Below are 27,996 nucleotides of genomic sequence, written 5' to 3'. Positions count from 1 at the left end.
GAGAACCATTTTCTTAAAAAAAATCTTTTTTTAACTATAAAGCAAATTTTAAGTTATTACACAAAATGAGGATAAAGGGGTCTCTAATAAGCATGACACAAATACCAAACTGACCAAGTAAAGCACTAAAGAAAGTACAAGAGAAGTTCTTTTATAAATAAGGATGCAAAAATCCTAAAGATATTGTCAAACACCATCACATTAAAAATAATATACATTAACTGAGATTTATCTAATATTGAAATAGTTCAATCCTAAGACATATATTAATTTATTATTAAGTATTAAAAAGAAAACTATATGGTATCTTCACAGGTGATAAGTGGGAAACAATAAAATTTAATACTTTATTCTTGGTAAAATTCTAATATGTGAGATAAAATAAAACTAAATACATACTTTCTTAACATGATACAGCAGATATGCCTTACCCAAAACACAACATCATGCTTAATGGAGAAACACTAGAAGCATTTATATTAGAGTTAGGAACAATATAATGATATGCTTTATCATCATGATTATTTAACATGATTTTGGAAATATTAGCCAATTCAATTAGATAAGAAAAGGGAATGAAGCATAAACATTGGAAAGAAGGAAGCAAAAGTTATAATCACTTGTTAACATTTTTATTTATCCCTAAATTCAAAGGGATCAAATGAAAAACTGTTACAAACAGTAGAGACGTTGAGTAACATGGCTTAATACATGGTTCATATGTGTTATCTTAATAAAATTAGAATACACAGGGGGAACAAGACCCTATTTTTAATAACAACAAAATGATGAAGAATTATTATTTCAATAAGATATGCCTTCTGACTTTTGTGCAAGCATGTATAATTTAATGAAAATATGAGTATGTGAATTGAACTTTGAGAACCTAGATAGTACATTTCCTGTGTCTATAATTAATTCTAGTATATAACAGAGCTCAAAAAAAACAAAACAAAAACAGTTTACTTTTCTTTCCACCACTCCCCTCTACAACACAGCTGACCTTGAATCTTGTATCTACAGGCCTCTTTTTTATAATAGTCAAGGGGCATTCTTTTCACTATTCATAGTGGTGAGCTGACTGTGAAACCCTGAAGGTCCTCCCCACACGGCCCATCCTTTTCAGGGGCCCCAAGTTCCTCCCTATTCAGATAAATCATCTCTTTCCCCCCACTATCCCTGTGCAGGTCTTGCCTGACCATGAGTATACCCTAATAGGATTAATAGGTTCACAGGTCCAAAGTGTGGCTGAAGGCTGAAGGCTTTGCTTCTCATATTTGGTTATTTAACTGGCAGAGCCACCACCTACCATCTATGATGTGAGAAAATTTTTGTGGGAATTTGGGGGAGCAGCTCAGTGAGATTGGTCAGGAAGACCTAGGCTCTAGTCCTAGATCCACCTTAAGGAGGGATCTTTGGGGGCCCAAGGGTAAAGGGGTAAAGGGATGGGGCAGACCTTGCCAAGGTCCCCCTCATGCTCTGGTTTTATCATGGTCTAAGCATCACCCTGGGGTTCTGGACTTGTCCGGATCTTCTCGTAGACAGTATGGATGGCCAAAGTACACTCAGGGTTATCTGTGTGGCAGTTGCCCTTTTCCAAGTCTTTCTACAATTCAAGCAGAGTTTAGGAGTGGTCTTGATCAATTTCTAAGCATCAAGTGAAGGATAAGTCAAGTTACATCTCTTTATGAGCTTCTTGTCTTCAACAGGTAGTTCTGGCTCTCAAGCCTGATAACTCCCCCAAATACAGCTTCAGCACAGACTCTCTCTTGAACATTGTAGGATCTTTGCATTTGCTCTATCTTCTACCCAAGATACTACCTCTCTCCCCACTCCAAGACCTCCATTTTGCTCACCCCCTCATTTCTTTCATGGTCTCTCTTCTTGGTGAGTTTTCCCCTGACAGCCTTAGTTAAAATCACACACTACCTACCCCATCTCTCTTTTCTGCTTTATTTTCTCCTAACACTTATTATCACCCAGAACTTGATGGCTTGCTTATTGACTTGTCACTCTCCATCCCCTCACCCTAGAATATTCTATGAGACCAAGGACTTTTCTTGCTTTGTAGACTTTCATAGCTCAGATTAAAAACAATTCAGGGAACACAGTAGGTGCTCAACAGATATTTGATGAACTTTAATTTGTAAATCACTTTGCTCTCAAAGTTGCTGTGGAAAGCTTAAAAGTGTCAAGTAAATGTAAGCTATTATTACTATAATCCTCATTTTATAAAAGAATAAACTGAGGCAGAAGGAGGGAAGTGATTTTCTAGAGTTGATCAAGAAGTCTGTGTCACAAACTCATTTTATGAAACAAAAACAGACTCACAAACATAGAAAATGAATGTATGGTTACTAAGGGGGAAGAGGGGGAAGAGGGGGTGAGGAGAGATAAATTAGGAGTTTGGGATTAGTAGACACAAAATACTATATATAGAATGGGATAAATAACAAGGTTCTACTGTACAGTATAGGGAACTATGTTCAATACCCTGTAACAAACCATAATGGAAGAGAATATGGAAAAGTATATGTCTATCTATCTAAAACTGAATAACTTTGCTGTACACCAGAAACTAACCCAACATTGTAAGTCAACTATACTTCATTAAAAAAGAAAAAGAAATCTGTGTCAGAGCCTCATATCCATTTCTCCAGACTCTTCTTTATGCCACCCTCATCGTTTTTGCACTTAGCTTCCTGTCTCCTTGAAGGGAGTTTATTTTCTCCACCAAACTGGGAGCTCCCCAAGGGCAGAAACTGAGGTGTCAGGGGCTTCAGCATGGGGCTGCATGTCTGGGTCAGATGTTGCCTCATCTGTTTCTCTATCCCAAAGTCACTCATTGTTCCCCTCCTGTGCTTCTCTGCAGGGGTATTAGGGTTTGGGTCACAATGAACAATTTCCTAAGTTCCCCGAGGCCCAGGTTAGGTAAGGATGTAACCCAGAGGGACTGACACGGGAAGTCACAATGTGGAAGGCATTGAGGCAGTTGGGGACAGTGTGTGGAAGACTAGGCTGTGAACGAAGACACCCCTATTCTGCCTCGTTTGCATGGTTCTCTGATAAGTCCAAGTATTCCCTCTATGTCTCACTTTCCCCTACTATAACCTGCTGGGACTGGACCAGATCCTGATGCTTTGTGACTCAATCATCTAGCATTGTCCCCTCTTTGGGGAAGGCAAAGGATGAGAGAGGAGAGAACCTGGGCATCCCTGCTTCTCTTCTGCTCACCCTTTTAGTCCAGTGGTTCTCAATGGGGGGCCAGGATCACTTGGGATCAGTATCACTTGGGAATTTGTCAGAAATACAAGTTCTCAGGGCTGCCTTAGACCTACTGAATCAAAAACTCCTGGAGTGGGCCCAGAAAACTTCATTTTTAACCAAGCCCTTCAGGTGTTCCTGATGCAAGCTCTATTTGAGAATCATTGCTCTGGGAAGTCCCTTAGATGTCCTCTTTTCCTCCTGTAATTGCTGTCTTCAGTTCTTCCCTGCTGGTGAAATCATTCCATCTGTGACTGTAGCACCAATTTCCAACCAAGGGTCAGTAGCCAACATGAGATGCCCTCCTAGGAACACCTCACCAATGGGAGGGCATCAAAACATGTACCGAAAGATGTGGTATTATTGGTAGGATCCCAGGTAGGTAGGACAGAGAAAGACTTGAGGAAGAAGAGGAAATGAGCTTTTCCTGGCCCTCCTCAGCTCCTTAGGTCTGCTCTCAACCCTGGACCTGCTAGTGTGCCCTCCTTTTACTCCCTTGGGTCTTATATAGGTGATGGGGTCTATGAGACACCTGGTCATTTACACTTTTCTGCTCTGCCAACCCTCCTCCTTGGGTATTGGAGAGGATGTGATGAGGCTATGGACATACAAGTGGAGTATGCTCCCCATCAGTGGTTTCCTAACTTGGCACCTCAGCTCCCAGCATGCTGTGGGTAGCCAAGCACAGCAACCATATTGCCCAAAGCAAGGGTTGGACCCAGAATGTGATAGGGAATAGAATACTCTGGATTTCCCCAGACTTACTGCCTCTGAGAACATAGCAGACCTGGTATGATTTGATTCCCTTGAACCCACCTTAAGGTGTCTCTGGAAGCTGATCTCTTCATAGGGAGAGTCTAGGCTGTTGGTCACATCAGTCTGAAGGTTAGTAGATTCCTCTGTGGGAAGGGCCTGGGGAGTAGCTTTCAAGCCTGAAGCCTCTGGCAGGAGAGTGGACCCACCTATGTACAGCAGACGCTCAATGAGAATGAATGGAATTGGAGGTGACCCCATGTAAGCCCTTGAGTGAGAGCAGTCATTGCTCTCTGGGTCATGGATCAGGTCCCAGACTCCTGTCTTGTCCCTGCCCTCCTCTGTTCTTCCTTTCTGGACATGCACGTGGCTTCTGCCCCCAGCATTGCTCTATCCTAGGCTTCTATCAAGATGATTCATGGACGAGGTCAATGAGCCTCTACCTGCCCACTGCCCTGCCCTCCTCCCTGGGGTCTTGATCCATGCCCTTCCTCCAGATCCCCCTCACCCCAGCCCTCCCCTCAGGGTCTACCCAGCACCTGCCTCTCCTGGTCTGCATCTTCTTTCTCATCCAGATCCACACTCCAGCTCCTAGGCTCACCATCAGGACCATGAGAAGGATGCCAAGCCAAAGCCATTTGCTCTGAAGAGAACCTGGAGTCAAAGGCTGGTGTCAGATCTGCTCAGTCAGGCCTGTTGGGTAGGCAATGGGGAGCAGGTGGGCCCCCCCTGCCCCTGGCTCAGAGCCTGTATCTTGAGTGTACATCCTTGATGTAGCTCTGACAAGTTTCTTCCTTTCCAGTCTCTCTACACACTAACCACTATTACTATAATGTTTCATCACCAGACTTTCTGTCCAATCTCTGAACAGGACCCTCAGAGGCTTCCATTAGTTGTGTGTGACATTGTTCATCCCCTTCACCTGCCTCTGTTCTCAGACTCCCACAAGAAAAATACATTCTAAGAGGAGGAAGGGATAAAGGACACTGGGATAGACCTTAGGCTTGTTCTTTTCTCTGTTTGGGATGTCTTTTCTATAACCCCACAAGAAAACTCCTATTCATCCTTCAAGGCCCATCTCAAGTGTTCCCATATCTGTGATGCCTTTCCCAACTCAGGCAGCAGTTGCTCAACTTTTTCTTCCTCCCTTCCTCCCTCTTTCCATTTCTCCCTCCCTCTTTCTTTTCCTTCTTTCCTTCTTTCCTCCCTCCTTCCCTCCCTTCCTCTCTTCCTTTCTTTCTTTCATACCAAAATCATATACTTTGTATTTTCTCCAACTTTATTGTTTAACATCTGGTTTTTTAAAATTAATTTATTTTTTAATTGAAGGATGCTTGCTTTACAGAATTTTTCTGTTTTCTGTTTTCATATTTAGAAATTTATTCTTCCCCTTCTTTGAACTATCTTCTGATAATTACTGACATGTTCTGTGTCACACACATAACTGATATCTGATATTTGATATTACTGATATATGATACTGTGCTGATATCTTCTTGCAGATCACTTCTTTTCATTCTCACAAGAGCCTTGTGAAGTACATACAATTATTATCCACATTATGGAAAAGCTATAAAAATTAAGTAACCTGTTCAAGTCTCACAGCCAGTGTGTGGTGAAGCCCCCACTACACTGTAAGTTCCTTGAGGACAGGGATTTATCTTATTTTTCACTGAGCCTTTCCCCCCATCATCAGCACCCAGTAGGCACTCAGTTGTGAGGGTTGAAATCTGAGTGAGTGAGGAAACAAGATGAAAGAGACCATTCAGACAAGAGCCCCACATGAGCAAGTAGGGGTCAGGAGGGCATTGGTGGGATAAGGCAACTGAACTAGTAATTATACCTCCTTTTTAACATCAGTTGTTCCTGCTTTATATTCCTAGGGAAAGTAGGGGACTTCTTTCCCTAGGCATTTTACAATGCCACAGTCTGAGGCTCTTTTGTAAGGGTTCACACCCCATAACCCACCCCACTTAGTCCCTTTATGTAACCAAGGTGTTGCTCTAGGCTGATGGGGAAAGTATAGTAATGGGTTGTAGTGACCACAGGTTCTCACACTGCTCAGAGGAGGGTTGAACTGTGGTTTATGTACTCAGAGGTGGTAACCATCCTTTGAAAGGACAAGTCTGGAATGCAGCAAAAATTGGGCATCTATCAGCCTGAATGTGCTATGCGAGTCCCACCCACCCAGGGTAAGGGCCAGAGTCTGCGTGACAGGAGTATTCCATGGTTGGGGGCAGGGTGCCCTGAGTTCCTTAGTGTTTACTCCTCAGATCTTTCTCCTCCTCTGCTCGGACCTGATGTCTAATTCAGCCTCCCAGGCTCATTGATATTGGGAAAGGGAGTGCACACATGCCAGTCTCACATTTATGTTCTGGGTGAAGCATTAGTCTCTGTAATTGGTCCAGTTTCTGGATTTGTAGGTTTCAAGACTGTAATGAGGCTGTGGCCATTCACTGAGGTGGGGATGTTTTGGTTGCATTCACATACACTGCCTTAAAATGTTCCTCAGTTCTCCCCATTTTCTTTGAGATTTACCAGCCTTGCCCTCCCCTAGTCTCTGCTGGCTCATTTTCATCACCTTCCTAGCTGATCACACTCACCCCTCCAGGGACAGATGTCCTCCAGGTGTAAGGTTGCATTCTTCTCTTCTGCAGGGTTGCTAACCACGCAGGTGAGGTGACTGTTGATGTGGCTGATAGGCAGGCTCAGGCTTAGGTTCCTGGAGTTGGGGAGTATCCCTCTCTGCTCCAGGTGCCTGGGGAGGCCCTGGCTTAGCCAGGTCACTGTCAGGTTCCCTGCGTTTCCTGGGATCTCACATTCTAGACTGATGTTGCACCAGCCTGATGTGTTAGATGATGAAAGAATCTGGATCTGGGGGTGGGGGATGGGATCTGGGGTGAGAGGGGACAAGAGAGAAGCTGAGCTTCAGGACTGGAGGCCAATCTAAACGCATCACCTTTCTCAGCACGTGATACATCTGCATGAGATTTCTAACTGTAGGCCTGGGGAAGGAACCTACTCTCCCTAGCCTAGGAAGTTCTGATTCCCAGCCCACTGACAGCTTAACCTTCCATGTTCAGTTATGTCTAGACAGCTAAATTATCATGGATACCTGGAGTGCTGCAGTACATGGAGTCACAAAGAGTTGGATATGACTTAGTGACTGAACAACAGCAACAATCTGATAATTATATAATTATAAGTAAATACATGATATGTCAATATATGGTAACCATATATATTATTGTATATACAATAAATAAAACATGAGAAACACTTAAAATACACTGTAAAGACATGTTTACAGTCTTGTTTTGTTTAGAGAATTAAAAAATATTGATTATCTTCAAATGTTAAAGTAAAAATGTAAGTTTAGTAACCAGTGAAATAAAAGTACAATTTTGTATAATTTCCAAACTGCTAGAGAAGTTTGGATAAAATAAAACTGTATTAATAAAACAAAAGGCAAGAAAAAACTGATAAGAAACATTAAATAAGATGTCTGGAGTAGGTCCATACATGTAAAAAATTAAAATACATCTGAATGCATTATATCCCCCTATTAAAAAACCAAGACCCAAATTAGGTAAAATCAGCTGTGTGTCATTTATATTAATGATACAGAAAGATCAAAAAGACAGATGAAAAATAATAAATGAGGAAAATGTCAACCAAATGATTGTCAATGTGGCAACAGTCACTATAGACTGCTTTCATCTGAGATGAAAAACATTAAGCAGGCCAGAGATATTTTAGATTATTATGTACCTAGCAACATGATTTGGAAATGCATAAATCAAATCCACTAATACTACAATAGATGGTTTTACTATGGCAGATATAAATGGATTAGAGGACAGGATGTAACATAGGTAAACACAGATGTTAATGGTCAGGTGGCCAATCTGGTAGGTAACTCACTCTATGCTCAGTCCCTCTTTCCTCACTGTCCTTGACTTTGTCTATTGAAGAATCTAGAAAGCAAAATTCTCCATTTCAGTCTTTCTTATATTTGCACTTGTTCTGAGCAGTGAAGTAGGGGCAATTTGCTGCATGAGAGGAAAAGTCTTCACTCCTGAAAAGAGAAAGCTTCAACACAAGAAAGATTATTCCCCCTGTCTTTCTTTTTTTGCTATTTTTTTCTAGAATGATATCTAGAGAAACAGTCATCCTGTTTCAAAGCAACAAGCACGAGAACAAAACCCATGTGCCAATGATGGCAGAACAGAAAAATAGAGTGAGCCTCCACCTCAGGGGTCAATGATGAACAGACACATGGATGCCAGAGAAAGTTACCTCTTGACTTCTGGTTACATGAGAAAAGTAAACCCCCATTTTCTCAAGCCTTTAAAAATCAAGCTTAATGCTAATTGAAGTCAAATATATAACTAACTTACATGCATAGATAACAATAAAAAGATTTGATCAGCAAAATCAAAGCCATTTAAAAAAGAGATCAATCAAAAGAATAAATATTGCTAACCAAACACTTAAAGTTATAAGTAAATGTCACATAGAATGAGAACTGGACATAACTACAGATAAGAGAAGGGCTTCCCTGGTGGCTCAAATGGTAAAGAATCTGCCTGCAATGCAGGAAATGCAGGTTTGATCCCTGGATCAGGAAGATCCCCTGGAGATGGGAATGGCTACCCACTGCAGTATTCTTGCCTGGAGAATTCCATTGACAGAGGAGACTGGTGGGCTACAGTCCATGAGTCGCAAAGAATCAGACACAACTGACCGACTAACACTACTACCACTAGAGATAAGAGAAGATGAAAAATTATAAGGAAACACTGTGTACAACTAAATATCAATAGATTTTAAGATATAAGTGAAATAATGCTTTTCTAAGAAAGTGTTAATGATCAAAATCTTATTAAGAAGCAGCAGCAAACCTGAATACACCCATTGTCTTAGAAACATGACCAAAGATCTGTCCTTATGAAGGTCATGAAGAGTATTTGGTTTCAGGAGTGAGTGTGACCAAATGACCAAAGAAAGAAAACTCTTGCATTATATACTTTGTCTCAGAGCTTGAAATGGCATAATGACCTCCAGGTCATTCTGAAAGTACAGTTTAACACTCACATCAGACAAGAATACCAAAACCAAAACAAGACAAAACACACAAATCCACGGATTAATGTCAGTTTCAAACAGAGAATTTAAAATTCCTAAATTAAATATTAGCAAATATAATCACACAATACACTATGATCAAGTTGGATTTATTATAGGAATGCAAAGACAGTATAATTAGGAAATTTACTAATGCAGTTTATGCCATTAACAGATGAAAAGAAAACACAACACCTAAAATTTACTGAGCAGGTATGTATTTCTAGACTTAGTTCCAAAGGCTTCACATGAGCTCATCTAACCTCATAATAACCCTATAAAGTGACATGGATTAGCTGTGTCAGTGGAGTCATCTAGGGCAGGGGTAAGCAAAGGGTAAAAGACTGGACAGTAAATATTTTAGGTTTCATAGGCTGTATGGTCTCTTGCAAAAAAGCAAAATGGCTGTCTGGTGAGGCCTTACAAATAGCTGTGAAAAGAAGAGAAGTGAAAAGCAAAGGAGAAAAGGAAAGATATAAACATCTGAATGCAGAGTTCCAAAGAATAGCAAGAAGAGATAAGAAAGCCTTCCTCAGCAATCAATGCAAAGAAATAGAGGAAAACAATAGAATGGGAAAGACTAGAGAGCTCTTCAAGAAAATCAGAGGTGCCAAAGGAACATTTCATGCAAAGATGGGCTCTATAAAGGACAGAAATGGTATGGACCTAACAGAAGCAGAAGATATTAAGAAGAGATGGCAAGAATACAAGGAAGAACTGTACAAAAAAGATCCTCATGACCCAGATAATCACGATGGTGTGATCACTCACCTAGAGCCAGACATCCTGGAATGTGAAGTCAAAGGGGCCTTAGAAAGCATCACTACGAACAAAGCTAGTGGAGGTGATAGAATTCCATTTGAGCTATTCCAAATCCTGAAAGATGATGTTGTGAAAGTGCTGCACTTAAAATTCCAGGAAATTTGGAAAACTCAGCAGTGGCCACAGGACTGGAAAAGGTCAGTTTTCATTCCAATCCCAAAGAAACGCAATGCCAAAGAATGCTCAACCACACAATTGCACTCATCTCACACGCTAGTAAAGTAATGCTCAAAATTCTCCAAGCCAGGCTTCAGCAATACGTGAACCGTGAACTTCCAAATGTTCAAGCTGGTTTTAGAAAAGGCAGAGGAACCAGAGATCAAATTGCCAACATCCGCTGGATCATCAAAAAAGCAAGAGAGTTCCAGAAAACATCTATTTCTGCTTTATTGACTATGCCAAAGCCTTTGTGTGGATCACAATAAACTGTGGAAAATTCTTCAAGAGATGGGAATACCAGACCACCTGACCTGCCTCTTGAGAAATCTGTATGAAGGTCAGGAAACAACAGTTAGAACTAGGCATGGAACAACAGACTGGTTCCAAATAGGAAAAGGAGTACATCAAGGCTGTATATTGTCACTGTGCTTATTTAACTTATATGCAGAGTACATCATGAGAAACGCTGGGCTGGAAGAAACACAAACTGGAATCAAGATTGCTGGGAGAAATATCAATCACCTCAGATATGCAGATAACACCACCCTTATGGCCGAAAGTGAAGAGGAACTAAAAAGCCTCTTGATGAAAGTGAAAGTGGAGAGTGAAAAAGTTGGCTTAACTCAACATTCAGAAAACGAAGATCATGGCATCCGGTCCCACCACTTCATGGGAAATAGATGGGGAAACAGTGTCAGACTTTATTTTTGGGGGCTCCAAAATCACTGGAGATGGTGACTGCAGCCATGAAATTAAAAGACGCTTACTCCTTGGAAGGAAAGTTTTGACCAACTTAGATAGCATATTCAAAAGCAGAGACATGACTTTGCCAACAAAGACTCATCTAGTCAAGGCTATGGTTTTTCCTGTGGTCATGTATGGATGTGAGAGTTGGACTGTGAAGAAGGCTGAGGGCCAAGAATTGATGCTTTTGAACTGTGGTGTTGGAGAAGACTCTTGAGAGTCCCTTGGACTGCAAGGAGATCCAACCAGTCCATTCTAAAGGAGGTCAGCCCTGGGATTTCTTTGGAAGGAATGATACTAAAGCTGAAACTCCAGTAGTTTGGCCACCTCATGCGAAGAGTTGACTCATTGGAAAAGACTCTGATGCTGGGAGGGATTGGGGGCAAGAGGAGAAGGGGACGACAGAGGATGAGATGGCTGGATGGCATCACTGACTCGATGGTCATGAGTCTGAGTGAACTCTGGGAGTTGGTGATGGACAGGGAGGCCTGGCATGCTGCGATTCATGAGGTCGCAATGAGTCGGACATGACTGAGTGACTGATCTGATCTGATCTGATGGTCTCTTGAAACAACTAGTCAACTTTGCCATTATAGGGAGAAAGCAACCAAATACAACATCTAAACAAATGGGTGTGTGGCTGTGTTCCAATAAAACTTTATTTATAAAGTCAGGTATTGGGCTTTGGTGATGGACAGGGAGGCCTGGCGTGCTGCAATTCATGGGGTCGCAAAGAGTCAGACACAACTGAGCGACTGATCTGATCTGACCTGATTGGGCTAGATTTACCAATGGCTATAGTTTGCCAACCCTTGATCTGGGGTAATTGTTAAAAATACAAATTTATGGGCTCTTCCCAAGACTCACTGAACATGCATCTGGGAAAAACGATATTTTTACATCACTTTAAAAGATCTGATTTAATGAACAGATAACAATTTAAATGTAAAATCAAATGGAATGTCTATTACAAAGTGTGATGAAGCATAGATAGGTGTTAAGGCAGAGTATGTTCTTAGGCATTTAAAGTGTTCACTTGGCATGTGGTTTTTATGAACTTTTGTTAAGCTCTTTTTAATAGGTAAAAGAATATTAATCAAGATTGAATAACACAAAAATCTTAGAAAAATTAGGTGCATTTCTATCATTTTCCTTAAAAATTGCCTTAATCTATTTGTTTAAAGGAATACTTCTTTAATGCCTCCTGGGACCTCTATAAAACATCAGACAGATGCAAGAAGAGTAGGGCACTGCTCCTGCTCCCACGTGGACAGCACACCACACACAAATAACTTTAGTGCAAGGCAGAGAGAAATATGAGCCATAAAAGAATTAGGAAAAAGAACTTGCAGACTTCAAAATGGGCATATTCATTTAACAGGGGTGAGAAAAGCCTTTATAGGATATGACAATTCTGAAAGCCCATGAGGTAAGAGAGAGCAAGAAAGAAAGGCTGTACTTGAAGAACAATGTGTTTGGCTAGAAACAAGGCTAGAACACTGGCATTAACTGATGGTGGATCTCTCATGCTGTGATGAGTACTTAGTTCCACAGCAATGGTAAGTAAGCAAGTATTATTGTAAAATTCAATAAGGGAGCTGGTAAATTATCAGGTAAGTTGGAAGCAAGACAAAAGGAAACCAGCTAGTAGCACTTCTACTTTTTCAAGCAACTCTTCTTTTGCTCCACCATTGTGGTTTTCATATGACTTGTTAGTCAAAGCATTCTGACCCTGGTTACACACGACAGCACAAGCTCCAGGCCTTGACAATCAGAATATGTTATTTCCCTGGTCAGTGACCCATCTAGGGATAATCTTGAGAACCTAGCCCAACTAGTAAGAGCCTCTCCCTAGAATTTCCCATGTGACGTGAGCCAGGAAACTCCCTTTGCTCTCTGGTTGAGTGGGATGCATAGCTGCACAAAGCCATACTCCCAAGCACTTGGAGAGGTCCAGGAGAAGAAAGCTGATAGGAAAGGAGGAGAGAGAGAGAGACACTGAAAAAGAAGATGAGAGAGTACGTGGTTTCTGAATACAGAAGTGAGCCCCTGTCAGTTTTTCAGTTCCTGTGAGCATGAGGGCCAGAGGAACTCCTTTACTGATCTTGCTCCTAGAGATCTAAATATTTTTATCACAAAAACACTCTTATTGACTAATTTAAGTAGGCTTCCTTAAATGCTACTTGATGCTAAGAGAGATAGGATGAAACTCTATTGGTATGATGTCACTGAGAAAGCTATGCCAGGAATTTATCAGCCAAGGAGGAGAGAAAGACAAATTCAGGAATCAGAGGCCAGGGAGCAGCTAATATGCTCTCTGTCTCTTATCAACAGAAAAACCCAGCTTGGGTTTTTAGTCAACCCAGTCAATCTAGCCTCTTCTCATAAGATTTCCAATCCCCCCACTCCTCCCCGGCTCCCACTAGGTGAGGTGTGCAAGGAATGTTTTTGAGATGGATATCCCTGGGAGAGCCACTAGTGTATGTCAAGAAGGAAAGGACCAGGTGGCAAGGAGAAGGGTAGAAAATTCAGAGCATGGCACATGGAGGAAAGTGTTGGGAAGCAAGGCTGAAGAGGCAGCCAGGGACCAGATCCTGTGCAGAGTTGCACTTCTTTTTCTGAGTGCCATTTATTCTGTGCAGAATGGGAATGGGGACTGTTTGGTATTAAACAGGTAAACAACAGGAAGAGCACTACATTTTAAAGAAGATCAAAATATCAGCTGCATGGAGGGTGATTTGGAAAGCAGAAGAGAAGCCAGTCAGGATGCTGATGTGATAACCCAAGCAGAGGTGGTGGAGGATGGAGGCAAAGACGACAGATGGGAGATTGCTCTGGCAGGTTCGATACTCCTTATTTGGACCTTCTTCTCACTCTTTCCTGTATTTCTCCATTGTACTGTCTGCCCAGGAGGTACAGTACCTCCTGTACTGTACTTGGACTCCTTACTAGCCTGGGAGCTCCAGGGAGCAGGCATTGGGTCTTCTCTGGTATCTCTGACTTGCGTCTAGGACAAAGCTTTGTCCTGAAATCTCTCTAACTGGACTTCAGATCAACTAGTTTAAAAGCATTTTACGTGATCAAAACTCCTACTTGGTGTTTTTTTTTTTTTTTTCCACCAAGTTCTGTTGTTTAAGTTTTGCCAACATCTTTTTGTCACTTAAGAACTTTTAAATCAACTTTTCCCAAAGCATGAGTAATATTTTGTTTTCAGGAACAGGTTTTTTTTTTTTTTCTTTTGGCAGCTTGCAGGATCTTTTTCCCCAACCAGGGATTGAACCTGTGTTCTTAGCACCTTTGACAATGAAAGCACAGAGTCCCAACCACTGGGAATTCTCAAGAACAGAGAGAAGAAATCCAGCTCGACCTACAAGAACACCCACACAAGTTTCTTTAACCAGGAAACCTTGACAAGCCACCCATCCAACTCCACCCACAGTGAGAACCTCCACAATAAAGAGGAACCACAAACTGCCAGAATACGGAAAGGCCACCCCAAACATAGCAATATAAACAACATGAAAAGGCAGAGAAATACTCAGCAGGTAAAGGAACAGGATAAATGCCCACCAAACCAAACAAAAGAGGAAGAGAAATAGGGAATCTACCTGATAAAGAATTCCAAATAACGATAGTGAAAATGATCCAAAATCTTGAAAACAAAATGGAGATACAGAAAAATAGCCTGGAGAAAAGGATTGAGAAGATGCAAGAAATGTTTAACAAGCACCTAGAAGAAATAAAAAAGAGTCAATATATAATGAATAATGCAATAAATGAGATCAAAAACACTCTGGAGGGAACCAACAGTAGAATAACGGAGGCAGAGGATAGGATAAATCAGGTAGAAGATAAAATGGTAGAAATAAATGAAGTAGAGAGGAAAAAAGAAAAATGAATTAAAAGATATGAGGACAACTTCAGAGACCTCTGGGACAATGTTAAGTGCCCCAACATTCGAATCATAGGAGTCTCAGAAAAAGAAGACAAAAAGAAAGACAATGAGAAAAATACTTGAGGAGATAATAGTTGAAAACTTACCTAAAAGGGGGAAGAAAATAGCCACCCACGTCCAAGAAACCTGGAGAGTCCCAAACAGGATAAACCCAAGGCGAAACACCCCAAGACACATATTAATCAAATTAACAAAGATCAAACACAAAGAACAAATATTAAAAGCAGCAAGGGAAAAAAACAACAAATAACACACAAGGGATTCCAATAAGGATAACAGCTGATCTTTCAATAGAAACTCTACAGACCAGAAGGGAATGGCAGGACATTCTTAAAGTGATGAAAGAAAATAACCTACAGCCCAGATTACTGTACCCAGCAAGGATCTCATTCAAATATGAAGGAGAAATCAAAAGCTTTACAGACAAGCAAAAGCTCAGAGAATTCAGCACCACCAAACCAGCTCTCCAACAAATACTAAAGGATCTTCTCTAGACAGAAAATACAGAGAGGGTGTATAAACTCGAACCCAAAACAATAAAGTAAATGGCAATAGGATCATACTTATCAATAATTACCTTAAACATAAATGGGTTGAATGCCCCAACCAAAAGACAAAGACTGGCTTAATGGATACAAAAACAAGACCCCTATATATGCTGTCTACAAGAGAACCACCTTGAAACAAGGGTCACATACAGACTGAAAGAGAAGGGCTGGAGAAAGATACTCCATGCAAATAGAGACCAAAAGAAAGCAGGAGTAGCAATACTCATATCAGATAAAATAGACTTTAAAATAAAGGGTATGAAAAGAGAAAAGAAGGACACTACATAATGATCAAAGGATCAAGCCAAGAAGAAGATATAACAATTATAAATATATATGCACCCAACATAGGAGCACTGCAATATCTAAGACAAATGCTAACAAGTATGAAAGGGGAAATTAACAATAACACAATAACCCTACTCACACCTATGGATAGATCAACTAAACAGAAAATTAACAAGGAAACACGAACTTTAAATGATACAATAGACCAGTTAGACCTAATTGATATCTATAGGACATTTCACCCCAAAACAATGAATTTCACCTTTTTCTCAAGTGCACATGGAACCTTCTTCAGGATAGATCACATCTTGGGCCATAAATCTAGCCTTGGTAAATTAAAAAAAACTGAAATCATTCCAAGCATCTTTTCTGACCACAATGCAGTAAGGTTAGGTATCAATTACAAGAGAAAAACTATTAAAAATTCCAACATATGGAGGCTGAACAACATGCTGCTGAATAACCAACAAATCACAGAAGAAATAAAAATGTGAATAGAAATGAATGAAAATGAAAGCACAACAACCCAAAACCTATGGGACACTGTAAAAGCAGTGCTAAGTGGAAGGTTCTTAGCAATACAGGCTTACCTAAAGAAATGAGAAAAAGGTCAAATAAATAACCTAACTTTACACCTAAAGCAACCAGAAAAGAAAGAAATGAAGAACCCCAGGGTTAGTAGAAGGAAAGAAATCTTAAAAATTAGGGGAGAAATAAATGCAAAAGAAACAAAAGAGACCATAGCAAAAATCAACAAAGCCAAAAGCTGGTTCTTTGAGAAGATAAATAAAATTGACAAACCATTAGCCAGACTTATCAAAAAACAAAGGGAGAAAAATCAAATCAACAAAATTGAAAATGGGGCAAAACCAAAACAATATTATAAAGTAATTAGCCTCTAATTAAAATAAATAAATTAAAAAAAAGAAAGAAATGGAAATGGAGAGATCATAACAGACAACACAGAAATACAAAGGATCATAAGAGACTACTATCAGCAACTATAGGCCAATAAAATGGACAACTTGGAAGAAATGGACAAATTCTTAGAAAAGTACAACTTTCCAAAACTGAACCAGCAAGAAATAGAAAATCTTAACAGACCCATCACAAGCACAGAAATTGAAACTGTAATCAGACATCTTCCAGCCAACAAAAGCCCAGGTCCAGATGGCTTCACTGCTGAATTCTACCAAAAACTTATAGAAGAGCTAACACCTATCCTACTCAAACTCTTCCAGAAAATTGCAGAGGAAGGTAAACTTCCAAACTCATTCTATGAGGCCACCATCACCCTAATACCAAAACCTGACAAAGATGCCACAAAAAAAGAAAACTACAGGTCAATATCACTGATGAACATAGATGCAAAAACCCAGAACAAAATTCTAGCAATCAGAATCCAACAACATATTAAAAAGATCATACATCATGACCAAATGGGCTTTACCCCAGGGATGCAAGGATTCTTCAATATCCATAAATCAATCAATGTAATACACCACATTAACAACTTGAAAGATAAAAACTATATGATTGTCTCAATAGATGTAGAAAAAGCCTTTGACAAAATCCAACATCCACTTATGATGAAAACCCTCCAGAAAGCAGGAATAGAAGGAACATACTTCAACATAATAAAAGCTGTATAAGACAAACCCACAGCAAACATTATCCTCAATGGTGAAAAATTGAAAGCATTTCCCCTAAAGTCAGGAACAAGACAAGGGTGCTCACTCTCACCACTACTATTCAACATGTGGTGGAAGTTTTGGCCACAGCAATCAGAGCAGAAAAAGAAATAAAAGAAATCCAAATTGGAAAAGAAGAAGTAAAACTCTCACTGTTTGCAGATGACATGATCCTCCACATAGAACACCCTAAGGACTTCACCAGAAAAATTGATGCTTTTGAACTGTGGTGTTGGAGAAGACTCTTGAGAGTCCCTTGGACTGCAAGGAGATCCAACCAGTCCATTCTGAAGGAGATCAGCCCTGGGATTTCTTTGGAAGGAATGATACTAAAGCTGAAACTCAATACTTTGGCCACCTCATGCGAAGAGTTGACTCATTGGAAAAGACTCTGATGCTGGGAGGGATTGGGGGCAGGAGGAGAAGGGGACGACAGAGGATGAGATGGCTGGATGGCATCACTGACTCGATGGATGTGAGTCTGAGTGAACTGCGGGAGTTGGTGTTGGACAGGGAGGCCTGGCATGCTGCAATTCATGGGGTCGCGAAGAGTCGGACATGACTGAGCGACTGATCTGATCTGAATCAATGAATATAGTAAAGTTGAAGGATATAAAATCAACACACAGAAATCCCTTGCATTCTATACACTAATAATGAGAAAACAGAAAGAGAAATTAAGGAAACAATTCCATTCACCATTGCAACGAAAAGAATAAAATACTTAGGATTATATCTACCTAAAGAAACTAAAGACCTATATATAGAAAACTATAAAACACTGATGAAAGAAGTCAAAGAGGACACAAATAGATGGAGAAATACACCATGTTCGTGGACTGGAAGAATCAATATAGTGAAAATGAGTGTACTACCCAAAGCAATCTATAGATTCAATGCAATCCCTATCAAGCTACCAATTGTATTTTTCACACAACTAGAACAAATAATTTCACAATTTGTATGGAAATACAAAAAACCTCGAATAGCCAAAGCAATCTTGAGAAAGAAGAATGGAACTGGAGGAATCAACCTGCCTGACTTCAGGCTGTACTACAAAGCCACAGTCATCAAGACAGTATGGTACTGGCACAAAAACACACATACAGATCAATGGAACAAAATAGAAAGCCAAGAGATAAATGCACACACCTATGGACACCTTATCTTTGACAAAGGAGGCAAGAATATACAATGGAGAAAAGACAATCTCTCTAACAAGTGGTGCTGAGAAAACTGGTCAACCACTTGTAAAAGAATGAAACTAGAACACTTTCTAACGCCATACACAAAAATGAACTCAAAATGGATTAAAGATCTAAACATAAGACCAGAAACTATAAAACTCTTAGAGGAAAAGATAGGCAAAACACTCTCTGGCATAAATCACAGCAGGATCCTCTATGACCCACCTCCCAGAATATTGGAAATAAAAGCAAAAATAAACAAATGGGACCTAATTAAACTTAAAACCTTTTGCACAACAAAAGAAACTATAAGCAAGGTGAAAAGACAGCCTTCAGAATGGGAGACAATAATAGCAAATGAAAGTGAAAGTGAAGTCACTCAGTCGTGTCTGACTCTTTGCAACCCCATGGACACCAGGCTCCTCCGTCCATGGGATTTTCTAGGCAAGAGTACTGGAGTGGGTTGCCTTTTTCTTCTCCAGGGAACTTCCCAACCCAGGGATCGAACCCAGGTCTCCCGAAATGAAGCAACTGACAAAGAATTAATCTCAAAAATATACAAGCAACTCCTGCAGCTCAATTCCAGAAAAATAAATGACCCAATCAAAAAATGGGCTAAAGAACTAAACAGACATTTCTTCAAAGCAGACATACAGATGGCTAACAAACACATGAAAAGATGCTCAACATCTCTCATTATCAGAGAAATGCAAATCAAAACCACAATGAGGTACCATTTCACACCAGTCAGAATGGCTGCTATCCAAAAGTCTACAAGAATAAATGCTGGAGAGGACGTGGAGAAAAGGGAATCCTCTTACACTTTTGGTGGGAATGCAAACTAGGACAGCCACTATGGAGAACAGTGTGGAGATTCCTTAAAAAACCAAAATAGAACTGCCATATAACCCAGCAATCCCACTACTGGGCATACACAACCAGAATTGAAAGAGACACGGGTACTCCAATGTTCATCACAGCACTGTTTATAATAGAGAGGACATGGAAGCAACCTAGATGTCCATCAGCAGATGAATGGATAAGAAAGCTGTGGTACATATACACAATGAAATATTACTCAGCCATTAAAAAGAGTACATTTGAATCAGTTCTACTGAGGTGGATGAAACTGGAGCCTATTATACAGAGTGAAGTAGGCCAGAAAGAAAAACACCAATACAGTATACTAACGCACATATATGGAATTTAGAAAGATGGCAATGATAACCCTGTATGTGAGACAGCGAAACAGACACAGATGTATAGAACAGTGTTTTGGACTCTGTGGGAGAGGGTGAGGGTGGGATGATTGGGAGAATGGCATTGAAATATGTATATTATCATATGTGAAACTAATTGCCAGTCCAGGTTCGATGCATGATACAGGGTGCTCGGGGCTGGTGCACTGGGGTGACCCAGAGGGATGGGATGGGGATGGAGGTGGGAGGGGGGTTCAGAATGGGGAATACATGTACACCCATGGCGGATTCATGTCAATGTATGGCAAAGCCACTACAATTTGTAAAGTAATTAGCCTCCAATTAAAAAAAATTTTTTTTAGTCAGTTTTTGAAGCAACCAATAAAGACATTTCTGATACAACTGTATATTTCTAATAATCAATTTTTGCAGTATTTTACAATTGAAAGTTTTTTTTTTTTTTTGTATACTCTTGAGTGGGCCTCTATGGCAACCCACTGTAGCATTCTTGCCTAGAGAACTCCATGGAGAGAGGGGCCTGGTGGGCTAGAGCCCATGGGGTCCCAAAGAGTCACAACTGAGTGATTAACACTTTTACTTTCACACTCCTGGGGAGCGTCTCAAGTGATCATTCTGTTAAAACTTTCATTGGTTGTTTCTCATGAGATATGTAGCATTAGACCCCATCCTGTATCCTGTACCTTCCCTCCACCAGCTGTGTGTAGGTCCCTAGAGTGGGGGATGGGGGGCGGAGTTCGGATAAGGGTCAAGCCAGGGAGGGGAGGTCAGGTGGTCAGGACTTACCTTGGTTCTGCTAGAGGTGGATTAACTGGAAGGTGACAAAGCTTAAGCGATTTTTTGTTCTTGTTCTAAATAAATACTTTTAAACAAACAAAAAGAAATTGTAGCTAGTTTTTCCTAAGATGTAATTTTTAAAATTTAGTTTTACCTTTAAGGCATCAGAAGAGATGTAAAATTTTCTTAAAAAAGAAATGACTTTAAAAAAAATACCCTGAGTTTAGGCTAACTTACTTTAAATAAAGTGGTTGTTGGAATGCATGCTTGGGGCATGGTCCCACACCTTACCATATAAACAGAGTCTAAATTCTTCCTCATTCGATTTTCCTGAGTTGAATTTGATTTTTGCTGTATATAGTCCACTCATTTCCATGGTGAGATTCCTGATGCTCAAGAAAGCCATCTCTGTTAGGTTGAGTCTGTGCTTGTATATTTCTTCAAGTTCATACCAGTCAGGATTAGGGGTCTGAGGCTTCCAGGACACTAGAAGCTGTGTTTTCTCATCATCCTCAGATTTCCAATTCCATTCAATCTCTCGGACGTTAGGATGCAAAGGGGAGGTCAGTGTCAGCTGGACAGATGTCCCAACAGTCCTTTTCAACGTGCAGGAAGAGCTGGGGTATTTGACAGCTTGAGAATCTGGTGAAGGACTAGATAAGCCTGGAGGAAGAAAGAAGCAGAGCAAATGTTTTGCTATATCTGCTGTCTTCACATCACACTAATTTTACACTTATAAAAAGATTATCTCCGTTTTTACAGACAAGGAAACAAAACTGAAGAGGTAAACTTGCTTAGGCATTGGTCCTGCCTAGAAGTTGATAGTTTTGATTCAAGCACACATCTATCACCCTTCCAGACTCATGCTCTTTCCTTTTCTTGCAGCTTGCACCCAATATGGCCTTTGGTTTAATTCTGCTACTGCTGCTGCTGCTAAGTCGATACAGTCATGTCTGACTCTGTGCAATCCCATAGACGGCAGCCCACCAGGATCCCCTGTCTCTGGGTTTCTCCAGGCAAGAACACTGGAGTGGGTTGCCATTTCCTTCTCCAATGCATGAAAGTGAAAAGTGAAAGTGAAGTCGCTCAGTCGTGTCCGACTCTTAGTGACCCCATGGACTGCACCCTACCAGGCCCCTCGGTCCATGGGGTTTGCCTGGAAAGAGTACTGGAGTGGGGTGCCATTGCCTTCTCCATGATTTAATTCTAGGAAATAGAAACGAAAAATATTGAAGTTGATGAGTAATAATACAATTTCTCCATTGTTTCTATACACTAGAAGAAAATTATTTCAGCTCTCTCCTATGCTATCTTTTTTTCCCCCTCAACCCATTGTTTTTTGGTTTCTGGCCACCACTCCTCTGAAATTGCTCTTGATTGAGATATTGATGACTACTTAAAATTAACAAATCCGCATGTCATTAGTCAATCTGTCAGTCCTAACCTTATGGGACTATCTTGTGGCACTTGACATATGACTACTCTTTCTTGAAACTCTACTTATTTGATACAAATTTTTACTCATTGGGCCCTCAGTCCACTTTCTTTCAATAAATGTTTAATGAGCTAGGCATAACTGAGATTGCTAGAGATACAGTGGTGAACAGGTGGACCAGATCCCTGCTTTCATGGAACTACCATTGTAGTCAAGGAGACTGCTGAAAAAATCAGGAGAAAGTACAAGATTTCAGATACTTGTAAGTGCTGTTAAAAAAGGATGTGGCACAGATTTCATGGGGCATGGTTCCACACCTTACCATATAAACAGAGTCTAAATTCTTCCTCATTCAATTTTCCTGAGTGGAATTTGATTTTTGCTGTATATCAGATCAGATCAGATCAGTCGCTCAGTCGTGTCCGACTCTTTGCGACCCCATGAATCGCAGCACGCCAGGCCTCCCTGTCCATCACCAACTCCTGAAGTTCACTCAGACTCATGTCCATCGAGTCAGTGATGTAGTCCACTCATTTCCATGGTGAGATTCCTGATGCTCAAGAAAGCCATCTCTGTTAGGTTGAACATCTGAACTCCCTTCTCATCTGAACTCCTTTCTCATATTTATGGAATTTTCTGTCTTATGAAACACAGCCCAGTGTGAAAATGCCTGATACTTTCCCAGCCACCTTTATAGCAGAGACAGCACATAACCTGGGCTCCTCCAGTCAGATGCACCTACTCAGACTTCCAAACAGAAGCTACTGCATGGTGAGAGGGGGACCACAGTATACGTGCTATTGATGCAAGGGTGACAGCGGTTGTGAGGCAAGTCAAGTATCCTGTCAGTGGGATGTAAGCTGTGGTGTCTGTGTCAGAAGTAACAGACCAGTTTCTACTGGACCAGTTCTGTTGTGGCTCCTGGATGAGTCATCTCAGAGCCTGGTCACCGGATCCCTCAAAGGTCTGTGGACCACCTGCTCTCCTTTAATATGAATATTTAACTATCAGTTGATTTCTTGGACTTATATAGTCAAGAAATACAAGAGAAGAAAAAGATCTACAAAATCAACCCCAAACAATTAAGAAAATGGAAATAGGAATATACATATCAATAATTACTTTAAATGTAACTGGATTAAATGTTTTTTAAATTTATTTTTAATTGGAGGATAATGCTTTACAATATTGTGTTGGTTATTGCCATATAACAACGTGAACCAGCCATTGGTATACACATATTCCCTTCCTCTTGAGCCTCCTCCCACCCCACCCCCCACCCCAGCCCTCTAGGTCATCACAAAGCACTGAGCTGAGTTCCCTGTGCTATACAGCTGCTTCCCACTTGCTATTTTACACAGGGTAAGGCAATGGCACCTCACTCCAGTACTCTTGCCTGGAAAATCCCATGGGCGGAGGAGCCTGGTAGGCTGCAGTCCATGGGGTCACTAAGAGTCAGACACGACTGAGCGACTTCACTTTCACTTTTCACTTTCATGCACTGGAGAAGGAAATGGCAACCCACTCCAGTGTTCTTGCCTGGAGAATCCCAGAGATGGGGGAGCCTGGTGGGCTGCTGCCTATGGGGTCGCACAGAGTCAGACACGACTGAAGCGACTTAGCAGCAGCAGCAGCAGCAGCAGCAGTGTATATATGTCAATGCTACTCTCTCAATTTGTCCCACCCTCTCCTTCCCCACTGTGTTCTCTACATCTGTTCTCTACTTCTGTATCTTTACCCACCCTGCAAATAAGTTCATCAGTACCAATTTTCTTAGATTCCATTTATATGCATATATATATTTCTATATATCAACATTTACTTTTCTCTTTCTGGTTTACTTCACTGTTTGGCAGGCTCTATGTTCATCCACAGTCAGTTGATATCTGTTGCTTGTAACCAAAATGCTGATTGACAATTAGAGATAATGTGATAAGATATTGGTGGTTTAATGGATGTGTGAGGCATGGATGGTTTATTAAGAAAGTACCCTAAAAAGATGTGACAGCTAAAGTGAGTTCTGAATGATTAGAGGACAGAATGAATTCTTCCAGGCATACAAATTTTCCAGTGTACAAAAGATCATGGTCTCCATGTGGGATGAATGGAGGACTGTGCCTGGAGTGGACTGAGTGAAGAAGAGATCTGAAGAAAGACTAAGGCAGGAAAGGCCTTGTAGGGTTTGTAGGTGGTTTGGATAGATTCTGATTGCCACAGGAAGCTGCCAAATGGTTTTCAGCGGGGTAATATGTGCTTTACATTTTTATTGATCACTTTAGAATACATACTGTGTGCATAATGATTTATAGGAAGGCAAGAAGAGGAAAAGGGATTCCAGTTCAGAGGCTTTTGCAGTAGGTTAAGTGAGAGAAGGATGGTGGTAGGGAATCAGGAGAAATGGGAGATTCAGGAAATTTTGGAGGTAGAGTTATAGAGACTGCTGATGGACTGGATGTCAGAGAGAAGGAAAAGAAGAATCAAAGATGATTTCTAGGTTTTTGGCTTAAACAATTGGGTAGATGGAGTGACATTTATTGAGCTATAAATATCATTAAAGTCTGGGGAGGAGCAGGTTTGTGGTGAAGGTAGGCATAACACAAGAATTCAGCTTTATACTGTCAACTTTGGCTTCCAAGAACAGATGTTAAATGGGCCACATAGATGGGTTAAGCCTGGGGGGCAGATGTCCAGGCTGGAAATGTGGCCCTTAGTGCAGTCATGCTACTTACAGCCATGGGATTAGCTAAAATCACCTAGGGATTAGGTGACTATAGCTAGGGAAGGAAAGAGGGCATAGCACTGACCACCAGAGGATTCAGGTCCATTGGGAGAGGTGGAGAAGGAACAGCCAGTGGGGAAGACCAGGTAAGGGCAGGGTCAGAAAAGCCAAAGAAGGAAAGTGTTTCATGAAGGAGGGGTGGACAACTAGGGCAGCGCTACTGAGAGCTGAGGTCAGATTTCCTTTCATTCTTTTCTTTGTCTATTTCTTAGTACTTCCAAAATGCCTTTGTACTTCTCATTCCATTATTACTCATCTCCTTAATACATATACTTCTTCACTATTATATTAAAATAGTTAAATAATACCCATCCTGCTCTTTATTCTCTGTTGCTCACCACCATCACAACTAGAATGAAAATGTAGAACATTCACTAGCCCACATTCCCTGCTCAGCCTTGTACTATTCTTACACCTCCCCCTGCAACATTCTTCCAATTTGAAGGTTTCACTGACTTAGTCAAGTGTTCTGTGTCCAGACATTTATTATATTTTCTCTGAAAATATGACTCCTTGATTTTAAGATTCTTTGTCGCTGTTGTTGTTCAGTAGTCAAGTCGTTTCTGACTTCTTGAGACCCCATGGACTGCAACACACCAGGGTTCCCTGTCCCTCACCATCTCCCAGAGTTTGCCCAAGTTAATGTCCATTGAATCAGTGATGCCACTCAACCATCTCATCCTCTGTCGTCCCCTTCTCCTCCTGCCTTCAATCTTTCCCAGCATCAGGGTCTTTTGCAATGAGTCATCTCTTCACATCAGGTGGCCAAAGTATTAGCTTCAGCATCAGTCCTTCCAATGAGTATTCAGTGTTGATTTCCTTTAAGATTGACTGGTTTGATCTCCTTGCTGTCCAAGAGACTCTCAAAAGTCTTCTCCAGCACAACAGTTGGAAAGCATCAATTCTTTGGTGCTCTGCCTTCTTTATGGTCCAACTCTCTCACATGTACATGACTACTGGAAAGACCATAGCCTTGACTATACGGACATTTGTTGGCAAAGTGATGTCTTTACTTTTTAGTACACTGCCTAGGTTTTTCATAGCTTTTCTGCCAAGAAGCAATTGTCTTCTAATTTTATGGCTGCAGTCACCATCTGCAGTGATTTTAGAGCCCAAGAATAGGAAATCTGTCACTGCTTCTGCCGTTTCCTCTTCTATTTGCCATGAAGTGATGGGACCAGATGCCATGATCTTAGTTTTTTAATACTGAGTTTTAAGTCGGCTTTTTCACTCTCCTCCTTCACCCTCATCAAGAAGCTCTTTAGTTCCTATTCACTTTCTCCCATTAGAGTGATATCATCTGCATATCTGAGATTGTTGATATTTTTCCCGGCAATATTGATTCCAGCTTGTAACTCATCCAGCCTGGCATTTCACATAACATGCTACGCGTGTAAGTTAAATAAACAGGGTGACAATAAACAGCCTTGTCATAGTCCTTTCTCAATCCTGAACCAGTCAGTTGTTCCATACAAGGTTCTAACTGTTGATTCTTGAAATGCATATAGGTTTCACAGGAGACAGATAAGATGGTCTGGTATTCCTATCTCTTTAAGAGCTTTCCACAATTTGTTATGATCCACACAGTTAAAGGTTTTAGTGTAGTCAATGAAACAGAGGCAGATGTTTTTCTGAAATTCTCTTGCTTTCTTTATGAAAGCAAGAAAGTGAATGTTGGCAATTTGATCTCTGATTCCTCTGCCTTTTCTAAATCCAACCTGAACATCTGAAATTTCTTGGTTGGCATAATGCTGAAGCCTAACTTGGAGGATTTTGAGCATAACCTTACTAATGTGGAAGATGAGTGCAATTGTCCAGTGCTTTGAACATTCTTTAGTATTGCCCTTCTTGGGAATTGGGATGAGGATTCACCTTTTCCAGTCCTGTGGCCACTGCTGGGTTTTCCAAATTTGCTGACATATTTAATGAAGTCCTTTGATAGCATCAACTTCTAGGATTTTAAATAGCTCTGCTGGAATTCCATCACCTCTACTATAGCTTTATTGACAGCAGTGCTTTACAAGGCCCACTTGACTTCACACCCCAGAATGTCTGGCTCTGGGTACATGACCACACCATTATGGTTATTTGGGTTATTAAGATCTTTTTTGTACATTTGTTCTGTGTATTCTTTCTATCTCTTCTTGATCTTACATTATCATCATCTATGCAGTTTAATTACAATTGTTGTGTGGTTTTTTGCTCACTACTGTTTATTCTTTATCTTTCTCTACTGTTCCATGTGGGTTCTAAGTTGCTTCAGTTGTGTCCAACTTTTTGCAACCCTATGGACTGTAGCCCGCTGGACTTCTCTGTCCATGGGATTCTCCAGGCAAGAATACTGGAGTGGGTTGCCATTATTCTTCCTCCTCCAAGGAATCTTCTCAACGCAGGGATTAAACTCATGTCTCTTATGTCTCCTGCATTGGCAGGTGGGTTCTTTACTGCTAGCACCACCTGAGAAGCCCACCTACTGTTAAGATTAGCTTCTTATTTGATGGACAACTTTTTTGAGGATTTTTCTCAAATAGGCTCTGTGAGTGATATACTCTCTGAATCCTTCAGTTCAGTTGAGTTCAGTTGCTCAGTCATGTCCGACTCTTTGCGACCCCATGAATCGCTGCACTCCAGGCCTCCCTGTCCATCACCAACTCCCGGAGTTCACTCAGACTCACGTCCATCGAGTCGGTGATGCCATCCAGCCATCTTATCCTCTGTCGTCCCCTTCTCCCCCTGCCCCCAATCCCTCCCAGCATCAGGGTCTTTTCCAATGAGTCAACTCTTCATATCAGGTGGCCAAAGTACTGGAGTTTCAGCTTTAGCATCATTCCTTCCAAAGAAATCCCAGGGCTGATCTCCTTCAGAATGGACTGGTTGGATCTCCTTGTAGTCCAAGGGACTCTCAAGAGTCTTCTCCAACACCACAGTTCAAAAGCATCAATTCTTCGGCGCTCAGCCTTCTTCATAGTCCAACTCTCACATCCATACATGACCACAGGAAAAACCATAGCCTTGACTAGACGGACCTTTGTTGGCAAAGTAATGTCTCTGCTTTTGAATATGCTATCTAGGTTGGTCATAACGTTCCTTCCAAGGAGTAAGTATCTTTTAACTTCATGGCTGCAGTCACCATCTGCAGTAATTTTGGAGCCCCAAAAAGTAAAGTCTGACACTGTTTCCACTGTTTCCCCATCTATTTCCCATGAAGTGATGGGACCGGATGCCATGATCTTTGTTTTTTGAATGTTGA

The 27,996-nt window shown here is 40.9% G+C and overlaps 1 protein-coding gene across 1 annotated transcript in view; it reads right to left on the bottom strand.

The window, feature by feature from the left end:
- Positions 1-333: 333 nt before the first annotated feature.
- LOC138986350 (CD48 antigen-like) overlaps positions 334-27,996 on the bottom strand; it is a 58,204-nt gene continuing 30,541 nt past the window's right edge. The window contains exons 2-6 of the mRNA XM_070365646.1: positions 20,824-21,195; positions 6,621-6,911; positions 4,561-4,671; positions 4,081-4,226; positions 334-1,606 (exon numbers count right to left, since the gene is read on the bottom strand). Coding sequence (XP_070221747.1) covers positions 1,496-1,606; positions 4,081-4,226; positions 4,561-4,671; positions 6,621-6,911; positions 20,824-21,195 — 1,031 coding nt within the window. The 3' untranslated portion in view covers positions 334-1,495. The remainder of the gene's footprint in view (positions 1,607-4,080; positions 4,227-4,560; positions 4,672-6,620; positions 6,912-20,823; positions 21,196-27,996) is intronic.

This window comes from Bos mutus, chromosome 3, assembly GCF_027580195.1.
Source record: "Bos mutus isolate GX-2022 chromosome 3, NWIPB_WYAK_1.1, whole genome shotgun sequence".
NCBI classification, from domain to species: domain Eukaryota; kingdom Metazoa; phylum Chordata; class Mammalia; order Artiodactyla; family Bovidae; genus Bos; species Bos mutus.
The sequence above is the reverse complement of the archived record's forward strand: the minus strand, read 5'-3'. Positions and strand labels throughout refer to the sequence as shown.